The following is a 10407-nucleotide window of genomic DNA, read 5'->3' on the forward strand; positions in this document are numbered from 1 at the left end:
CTGTATCAAACCCTCCTATTGTGTCTGAGAGTGGAGAAAAAATAAGTGATTCCCATACCAAGTTTATATTTCCTAGGTCACAGAGAGTACACAGGACAGCTTCCAGCATAGGTCAGTTATTGAAGAACCAAGAATCTAATGCATGTTACCTTAAAACACATGACTAGAATCTCTTACCCTTAAGGTTATTTGGCATTCTAAACGGCAATGAAGTGTAGAATTTGCAGGAATCCTAACTGCACAAAGAAACTCGTGAAGCAAAAATAAGAACACGGTAATAACTATCCCAGTATAACCTTGGGAATATGTAAGCAGGATGAGATAACAGTAACAATAATACATAATACTACACAGCAACACCACAACCAAGTAATACAACAGTTTCTTTAGCTCATCAGTTCCTGTGTGTTACCAGAACCAAGACACAATCTGCAACTCAGCCGTCTAACAACACAGGAACCATTCACACCACACCCACATGAGTTTCTGCAGGTGATGTGGCTGAACACTCTTATTGCACCACAGAGACACTGCAGGGAATGACTGGAACCTTCAAAACAAATCTCCAATGACCACTGACCTTGCTTAATTTCCACAGGGTATCTTGACCACCCCCTGCTATGATATGTGTACAATTACTAGGCAGGGTAGCACGGGCAAGGGTGACACTGGCTCAGGCTTAGGAGGGAGATGACACAGCTTCCATTACCAGCCTTATCATCACTATCTTGTCTTGCAACTTTATTTACTCTACACATTTCCTATTTATCTCTCCACTTATACTCCACAGCAACAATCCCACACAGGATGCCCCAGACATTTCCTAGTTCCTAGTAAATCATTAGTTGTTTTTTAGGATTTTCTTTCTTCTCTATTTTCATGCCTTGCCTTGTCTCTTTCAGATATAGAGAGGAAAATTAGTGTCTTTTTTTCTCTCCTCCTTCATTTTTATGCCTTGTATAACCTCCTTCATATATAATATAGGGGGAAAATCCATTCTGAGCCTCCTTGCCTTCCATGCAACCTGCCAGCTATCAAATACTAAACCTTACATAGGAAAACATCACAGTACAGTTGTTGATGTCACCAGAGACAGTAGGTGATTCCACACTCTTGTTTACCTACTGTCACCAACATCACACTTGACCACCTCCATCTACACAAACCCTATTTTAACATAACACAGCGTCTTAACCTATTGAAATGCACCGAGCTTTATAAACCATATCATCAATGCCTATCTCCAAGGACATAAATAGCAATGAAGCCTAAATAAACATATCCAAGTAACATCAAATTAAATGTAATACTCTACTTGAGCAAAGAAGTTGAGTGTGTAATACTAACAATTCCTGGGGACTAAGGAGTGTGTGGGGACATGCACAAGCCACTACTAATACCACACCCAGTCTAAACCATAATGCTCAGGGGAAGGAAACATAACACATGGAATACTTGAAATAAACCGTGAATGCCTCAACAGTGACCACCTCTAATGTCTAATGGCTAAGTTCACACGCACACATGTACAGACACTCACTCACTCTCACACACACAATTATATGCATGTACAGTCACAGTCACAAACCCTGTACTTGCTTCCTGTTTTCTCTGCTCTGATCTGTTGAAAACCTCCTTAAAAAAACTTACAACTGACAGATTTTTATACAAAATAACTTAAGACAGGAGAAACACAAAATACAGTGGGAAAAGAGGACAGGTTATATGACTTAAGCCAGTATTCTGTAACACTGCTCTATCACCACTACTGTTTTCCAAGGTCATGCAGATGACAAGCCAGGTTCTCAAGAGTGTTTCTCCATTTAATAATGTAGAAATCTTAATAATTTGTCACTACAACCATAAAAACACCCTTAAAAACCTGTGTCACATCAACTAGAGCCTTCTGAAAGTAGTTGAAGTGCAGTTCTTATGACTGTGACAGTACAAACGTGACTTATACCAACAATACTTTTGATCATCTTCAGCTCATGAGATTCCTTGGACACTATAACCTGGAAATTCTTCTATATTAAGTGGCTTTTTCCTTTCCATATAGTCTCATATGCAGTCAATTACTAGTTTTATATTCAGATACTCAGCTCTCTATTTCAATTATCCTCATGACAACAACTAGTCCAGCAATGATTATAGTCTACCCATCACCTTGAAGTCCTAACCTAACAGTCTGGTCTGGGCACATCTGAACCCACAAATGATTGCAATGTTGAGTGACCAGCAATGTTAAGCTTCCTCCATATTTGTCTATATTCTTTTCCTATCAAATTCACTGTGGGTTTGTACCTCATAATTAAGAAACAAACTTAAAATTAACCAGCATTTTCTGTCAAACTAACAGCAGTCACATGAACTAAAGGTTGTATTATCATGTCTGGCAGCTTACCTGTCAAGACCAGTGCTTGTACTGTTATAAACTTTAGAAATACTTATCACACTAATAATATACACAGCCAGCAAACATTATCTGTAACTGAAACTTGAAATTAGCTATACTTAGTGTTATTTACTATTGCTGCTTGCATCCAATATGTTAATTTAAGTATTCCTAAAGCATACTGTATACACAGGATCAGACAGGTAAGTTGCAGAATACACTAATGAAACCTTCAGTCAAATTGTCTTGAACCATACCAGCATTCCTGTAAAACCAGTAACAGATTTGAGAGGACAAGCCACAGAGACCCTTGCTTTCATAATACTAATACAGGAATGCCTTGAACTGTAAATGTAGGCAACTTTTTACTTCATAAGTAAAACAAAACATAAAACCACGAAGCATCAAGCATCCCTATAAAACCAATATATGAGGGTAACCCAGCAGAGACCCTTGCCTGGACAATACTAGAGCTGTTGTGGCAGGCAACCAAACTAACCACCACCAAGTATCCCAGTACAACCAACGCTACATCTAAGAGGACACTGCACAGAGCCCCTTGCCTGGCCAGCACCATCGAGGACCGTTTCTAAGTGTAGAAGATAATCTCGGGGATCTGTCCATCCTCCACCGACGTGCCGTTATTGTTGCCCGCAGCATAGGTGAACTGGAAGGTGGCTCGGTCTCCTGAGGGGCACTCCACTGCCACCTTCCTCACCCCCTTTGTGCCGTAGTGAGAATCCGGACCCTGCGGAAAACGTGTTGCCACTCTAAGTCCTTCATTTGTGTGGTAATCACTTGACACAGATTTGTTTATTGACACCATAAGTAGAAAATCAGAAAATAAATATACCTTGCCATTGTAACTCCTTAATTTATGCATTAATGACTTAAGTTACTATTATTCCGTGCAAGAATAATGTTCATTCATTCTACCATTATTGGATTTGTTCATAGGAATCTACTTGCAGAAAATAAATATATATAGACATTGTAACTCCTTAATTCATGCAGTCATTACTTGAATTACTTTTGGAGTGAAAAAATTCATTATTAATTCTATAATTATTGGATCTGTTCATTGAGGCGATATTAACAAAAGTTTTTAAAAATTTAGAGAAACTTTGGAATTTTAACAATCTCCAACAGCAGTGACAGGAGAGAGGAACCTTCACATTTAGAGAAGCCTTAAGATTCAAGCTAGCCCAATAACAGTGAAAGGAGAGAGAGGAACCTTAAGTGTAGCATAGGCAGTGTAGTTGGTGTTGGGCAGAACTTCCACTGGCTCCTTGAACATGACTCGGAAGGTGTTGACTGTTCCGTCCGAGGTGAAGCTGGTGTCATTACTGGCACAAACCTGCGGCCAAAAACACCAGGGTGAGAATGACGGCCTCTCAGTATGATTGAGGCATTGAAGAGGTTAAGAGTATATTTTCTGGATAGAAGGGAAGAGAGAAGAAGAGGCATCAAAAAAAAGTTATAAAAGAAGTACATTTTCTGGATGGAAGGAATGAAGAGACAGAGAGATGAATAGAGGAATAAAAAAAGTAAAAAATACAAAATCTCAGCACTATCATCATTATTATTTTCTTTCTTTAACATTAGGGAGGCAACTGATAAGCACAAAAAAAAAAAAAAAGCCTGTTGAGAATGCATAGAAAAAGAGCAGGAAGAGAACCAGAAGAGTTAACCAGTTTTTAGTCTTCATACTCCTCTTTTGAAACAGCTCAAGTCACAGGAGGAGGAAGCCAGGAACCAAGAAGAGAGGAAGGAACTTGATGATGACAAAGAGACTAATCTCATCAAATCACAGGCAGAAGGAAACACAAAGCAAGGAAGAGAAGAAAAAAGGAACTCAGCAGTGAGAAACATACACTAGCCAATTTAAGTCTCAGGCAGAAGCAAACAGAGTCAAGAGAGGAAGGGATTCAGTGATGACATACAGACAGTGATGACATCCATTCAAATCACAGACAGAAGGAAGGGACTTGGTGATGACGAACAGACACTAACCTTCCCCGTGGCAGTGTGGATGATCTGAATGGTCACCTCATACTCTGATGGACCATGGATGGAGCCGTACATGCCAAACCCAACCACAAATATCCGCCGGTCCACAATGAACCTGGGGATGCAAATGTGGTTCTTGAGATGGGTGAAAATGGTGGGTTTAAAGGAAGAGAGATGGCTGTTGTAGCATCAAACTCCAAACATCCCTAGTCAAAACTGAATATGTGAATGTAAATTTCTTTCATGTGCAACTGAGGTTAACTAAGACAGGCTAATGAAATTAAAAGTTAATAAATGAAATAAAATAGAGTAAAAAGTAACTTAATTGTCACATACTCGTACAAGAAGATAATGAGAAAAGAGTAAAAAAAAAAGCATACATTACTTCCAGTCAAGAAAGTTTAGTGGAAAAGTAAAAATAAACAGGAAAACAGTGATAATAATAAAAAAATGTAAAAATATACTAAGTTATCATATATAACATAACAAAAAAAGAGTAAAATGAAAGCACAGTTTATTTCCACCATCAAAAAAGAAAGTTAAAGGTAAAAAAGAAAAATATATCAAAATTAAAAAGTTTAACTGCATCATGCCTCTCTCTCTCTCTCTCTCTCTCTCTCTCTCTCTCTCTCTCTCTCTCTCACCTGATGCGGTCACTAGTGCCAGAGTATCCCCATCGGGACTCTATCTGCTGGAACCTGCACACTGTCTGCTCCTTGCCCGTCATGCAGCAGCGGGGAATGTCCAGGAAATTGACAGGTGGCTTCGGGTTCACCTGAAGGAGAAGGTGCAGAGATTAAACATGATAAATATTGTTTTTGAGGATTCTGCGGCCATGTGTTGTGCTGCATTTTCATTCAGTTCAATAAGATGTATCTATATCTATGTACCAGGCTGGCAATCCCACACAGCATCCACACAAAGCACCACACACACACACACACACACACACACACACACACACACACACACACACAATCATTCATACTCTTAGTCACATCAGCCCCTGGTGGAAAGGAACCAGAATTGCAACAACACAGGACAAAACAAAAACATCAAGGAAAAAAATAGAAAAATGCAGAATCAATACAATAAACAAACTAAAACACAAAACAGGGACAAAAAAATCCTGCTCGCATCACCCCAGCTCACCGTGAAGTGTAAGAAGAGCTGCACCACCTCTCTGTCAGTGAGGATGCCAGACTGGGCAGGTCCCTGGGCAAACTCCTCTACCGTCATGAGAGGAAAGCGCACCAGAGACAAAGCCGGCCCAAGCAGCTTCCTCTGGTTGGCTCCTGTCACTGGCATGCCCTCCCGCTCACACTCTGCCTCTGACCACCTGGATGAGGAGGTAATGAGTGAATGGTTCTCTTATTCCACCCTCCTTCTTCCTAGCCCCAAATTTCTTCCTTCTAACTCATTCCAAGATCCTTTCTCTTAACTCAAAACTCTTTTTCTAATTCTAAGGGCCTTTCTTCCCTTAATGCCATGAACCTTCCTCCATGCCCTATGCTCTTTTCTCTGCTCAACTCCAATCTGCTTTGTAACTCCAATCTCCCTCCTAAACCCAAGCTCCTTCTTAACTAAGCTCCCTTTTAATCCCAAACTTAATCTGTCTAACTCCAAGCTCCTGCCAAGATTCAATCCACACTCCTTCCCTCCAGGCACCTCCCTCCCACAACCACACAATCACCTGACAGCCGCCTCAAAAAGCTTGGCCTCCCGAATGCGGAGTGTGTCTCGCTCCAGCACCATGCAGAGGGTACTGTTGTCCAGGTCAGTGAAGCCCTCTGCTGCCAGGGAGTCTGCCGTGTTCTTGTCGATGGTCTCCAGGCACAGTGCAGCCAACTGGGGCTCGTCGAAGAGTCTCGCCTGTTGATTGGGAGGAAGGGATGTGATGGCAGGGTGTGACTGGGTGTAGTTGGCCAGATGAACAGGGTGTGACACAATGTTGATGGTGAAAGGAATAAAGAGTAATAGTGTGATACAGTTTGATGGTGGAAGGAATAAAGAAGTGCATGATAAATAGTGAGAGAGATAGGAAGAGTAATATATTTTGGCGGTGAGGAACAGGAAAAGTAATACAATGCTGATAGTAAAAGGAATAGAGAGTAATAGAGAATGTGATACAGTTTAATGTGAGAGGAACAGAGTAGTGTGTGATAAATGGTGAGGCTCCAAGGCAGTCAGGACATGATAAGGTAACAGAATAACCAGTGTGAGCCCTTGCCTGGGTGAGTAGCATGAAGGCATTGTCAGGGGAAAGGTTCCTCTTCAGAAAATCCACACAGGCCTTCTCCAGGGCTGGCACAGCATACTTCTTGGCGGTGTACAGAACTGTCATCACCGTCTCAGGTCCAATCTGTACCTCGTCACTGGGGAGAGGTGGTCAGTCTCTCTCTCATGTAAATGCACACATATTTCAGTCTCTCTTTCACACACTCACACAAGCACATATTTCACTCTCTCTCTCTCTCTCTCTCTCACACACATACACTCACACATTTCAGTCTCTCTCTTCCCTGTACACATATATTTCAGTCTATTTTCCCTCTGCCTCACATATAAGACACACATTTCAGCCTTTCCCTCTTTGTGTCATGAAAGAGCTCCTTGTCACCACCCACATTCCCTGACATGCCAGCACTATCCACACAACTGATGCCAGACAATCTCAGCACATTCACCACACCCCAAACTTACCTGTAGAGGAACCTGAGCAGCGCCAGGAAAGCTTGTGGCTCCACGTCGGGCAGCTCTATCTGGTCCTGGCGAGTGCTGAGCTGCCCATTGAACATTGCGTCAAACACGGCACTGCCCACCGCCAGCACAAAGCGATGGGCCGGGATCCTCTGGCAGGAGTCGCCCTTCCCCACCAGGAAGTGCACATCACTCAGTATCTCATTGTTGAACAGGAAGGCAAATCTGGAAGTAGAGAGAGGCAGGCAATCTGAACATGCTCTATCTATCCATCTACACACCAGGCTGGCAATCACACATGGAATGACCCAGACAGAGCACTATTCACTAAAGCATTACACACATTACTGAATAGGATACTGCATCATTATTTCACTTCCTAGTTGTGCTTTAAGAGTTTTCTAAGCATGTCACTGTATCATCATCATTATTGCATTTAATATCCTTATTTCTCCCTTACAGGATTTGGGTGTGACAGACAGAAATGCTAGACAATTGAACATCATCATTATTGTGAAACACACACACACACACAACCAGCAGAGAGACAAGACACACTTAACACACATAAACTAACTTAACCTAACCTAACAGACTAACCTCTCCTTCACGGTGGTCATATTGGCCTGCCAGTTATAGGGCGGAGGTGACCCGCCACCATTATTATTAGGCGGCACCACTGGAGCAGGTGCAACACCATTGGAATTAGTAGTGGCTGCCCCCGATGCAGAGGTTGGGGGTAGTGGGCCATTATTACCCCCACCAGCTGCAGGAGAGGGGGGAGGGCCACTGCTAGGGGGGGTAGGGGAGACAGGAGTTGGGGCAGGGGTAGGAGCACCATTGGAGAGAACACTAGGTAGGAGGGAGACAGCGCCAGAGAGTGGAGGAGGTGGTGGTGGTGGTGGTGGTGGTGGAGGAGGAGGTGAGGGGAGACCTACAGCGTTGAGGGGAGGGAGGGTGGGGACAGAGGGCTGAAGGCTGATGGGGAGGGCTGAAGGAGGGGGCACAGGGGGAAGGGATGGGTAGATGGGGGGACCAATGGGTGGGTGGTTGTACACTGTTGATGGGAGGATAGCCCCAGCACTTTCCTCAGTCCCATCAGTGGTGAGAGGGCTGGTGGAGGCTTTGGGGGCTGAGGCATGGCTGGTGTGGTTGGTGTAGAGCGTTGGGGAGGCAGGGGAGGGGGGAGGAGCTGTGGTCGGTCCATCCAAGCTGTTTCCTGGAAAGATAGAAACGTTTAATTCGACAAATACTTTCCTTCCTGTACAGCAAGAACAATGGGTACCTGTGCAGCTTTCTGTGAATTTTATGAGCTTTCCTATAATTACATTAAACAATAATGCCTAACAGAGAGAGAGAGATAGCAAGCAGAGTACCAGCAGAGAGGGGCATGGATGCAGCCTGGGTCTTGTTGGCCTGGTGGTTGGAAGGGAGTGCTGTGGCAGAGGCTGGTGCAAAGCTGCCAGCACTGGAGCCTCCCTTGCCGCTGCTGCTGCCAGGCGTGTACACCAGGCACTCCTCCGACGAGCTGAGGTCCCCCTCCTGCATGTTGCGGAGGTGGGAGAAGGCGCTGTTGGAGGGAGTGGTGTTGGTGGTGGTTGAGTTGCCACCAGACCAAGCCATGACGGTCCCCTCGCACTCACGGCCTGTGGGTGATGAGGGGGTGAGCACCAACACACACACACACACACACACACACACACACACACACACACACACACACACACACACACACACACACAAAAATTATTTCTTGTTCTATCCTGATTACTGATACTGAGAATTTTGCTTGCATTACCCTTGTTTTGTGAGAATTTTGCTTGCATTACCCTTGTTTTGTCTCCTAAAGGTTTCTATACTTCAAACATAAAACAACAAGGGGCAGTTACCATCCCCTGGGGCACTACTCACATACAGAGGTGAGACAGGTGATGTGGCAGAGGACGAGGGTGTGGGAGAGAGTGGCGGAGGTGGAGGCAACGCCCCGAAGGACTTGGTGGAGTGGGGGGAGCAGCCTGCCTCCTCACACCTGCCAAACTTCACCTGTACGGGTCACATCACCACCTTTAATTGAGTGACAAAATCCTGACATCAATGAAAATCACCTCCCCTATCATATCTATTTTTCATTCTGGTACTATTCTCCTTAAAATTTAGCAAGGATTCATCATTTACTTCCTGGGGCCAGCCTTCTTATTTTTATCTTCCTTCATCAGTGATTCCTAACTAACCTCACTAACTCATCTGGTGAATAGGGCAAGTGTAACAAAGATTCATCTGCTATTTCCTTTACACAATAGGTATGTTCGAAATAGCCAACTGAGTTTGTCTTAAAAGCGGCTTCCATTAAACTGCTAGCATCCTCATCTTCTTACAGCATCAATTCTTTTATATATCCCCTCAATAACTAACCTGATGAATAGCATGGATGAATTATGGAATTATCTGTTACTTCCGGTAGTTTAAACCCAATAGATGACTTAGAAATAGGTAAAGTAAGCAAATTATATCCTCGCCAGACCCTTATTAAAATCGTCAGCATCACTATCTTGCCCCTATTTAACAAACCCGTTTATGTATCACCTTACTAATTCATCTGATGATAGGGCAGGTATAATGTTGTTTTTCCTATTATTTCCCTTAGTTTGAACCCATGAGATAACTCAGAAATAGGTAAGGTAAATCATGTCTCGCCCAGTGGCTTCCTTGAGACGGCCAGCATCCCCGTCTTGTGTATCTGCACTATTAATTTCAATGCATATCACCCCACTAACTCCACTGGTGGATACTACTTGTGTAGCAGAGGTTTATCAGTTATTTCCCTTAGTTTAAACCAAGTAGATAGATTAGAAATAGGTAATAATCATCCTTACCTGCACTTGTTGTTTACATCTGGGGGGGTTTCGGCGACTTTGAGACTCGGCGCAGCATCCGTTTCTTCTTTTTTTTTTTTATTCTCTCTCTCTCTCTCTCTCTCTCTCTCTCTCTCTCTCTCTCTCTCTCTCTCTCTCTCTCTCTCTCTCTCTCTCTCTCTCTCTCTCTTATATGAAGAAAAATATCCATTGGCACAAAGGTGAGAAAAAAGCTAAATTAAAAGAACGGCAAGCACCTTTTTGGTTATACCTCCACGACATGGCCCATTTCACACACACTATTATAATTATTCTATAATTATTCTATTGCTCGACAGTCAAACTACACTCCTACTATCACCGATTATACTCTTCACAGCGTATAACAAAAGATTCTCTAAGTACCGTGACCTCAGACTATTAATATTACGCATCTGTTTGGGGAAAATT

At 43.2% G+C, this 10407-nt stretch overlaps 1 protein-coding gene across 2 annotated transcripts; it reads right to left on the bottom strand.

Moving 5' to 3' along the window:
- Nucleotides 1-49: 49 nt before the first annotated feature.
- LOC135091131 (BTB/POZ domain-containing protein 1-like) lies at nt 50-10127 on the bottom strand. 2 transcript variants are annotated; one of them, XM_063988572.1, is made up of 12 exons: nt 9979-10127; nt 9017-9148; nt 8482-8751; nt 7706-8324; nt 7109-7330; nt 6636-6780; nt 6099-6277; nt 5558-5744; nt 5050-5180; nt 4409-4520; nt 3630-3752; nt 50-3143 (listed from the first exon to the last, which is right to left on the bottom strand). In XM_063988572.1, the coding sequence occupies exons 3-12, from the start codon at nt 8726-8728 to the stop codon at nt 2985-2987; spliced, it is 2124 nt and encodes a 707-aa protein (XP_063844642.1). In that variant the 5' UTR covers nt 8729-8751; nt 9017-9148; nt 9979-10127; the 3' UTR covers nt 50-2984. The 2 variants fall into 2 exon arrangements, with proteins under 2 accessions (XP_063844642.1, XP_063844643.1); XM_063988573.1 differs by having other exon boundaries at nt 9017-9169; nt 9979-10048.
- Between the last annotated feature and the right edge of the window lie 280 nt (nt 10128-10407).

The sequence above is a fragment of the Scylla paramamosain genome, chromosome 36, assembly GCF_035594125.1.
Source record: "Scylla paramamosain isolate STU-SP2022 chromosome 36, ASM3559412v1, whole genome shotgun sequence".
Lineage (NCBI taxonomy): Eukaryota > Metazoa > Arthropoda > Malacostraca > Decapoda > Portunidae > Scylla > Scylla paramamosain.

What these genes read in the sequence shown, in the direction of transcription:
- LOC135091131 (XM_063988572.1), bottom strand. Translation starts at nt 8,728, where the DNA reads ATGGCTTGGTCTGGTGGCAACTCAACCACCACCAACACCACTCCCTCC. An exon ending in CTGCTCAGGTTCCTCTACAG is followed by an intron (nt 6,781 to 7,108) that starts GTAAGTTTGGGG and finishes ACCTCTCCCCAG; the next exon opens with TGACGAGGTACAGATTGGAC. An exon ending in CCTTCATGCTACTCACCCAG is followed by an intron (nt 6,278 to 6,635) that starts GCAAGGGCTCAC and finishes CCCAATCAACAG; the next exon opens with GCGAGACTCTTCGACGAGCC.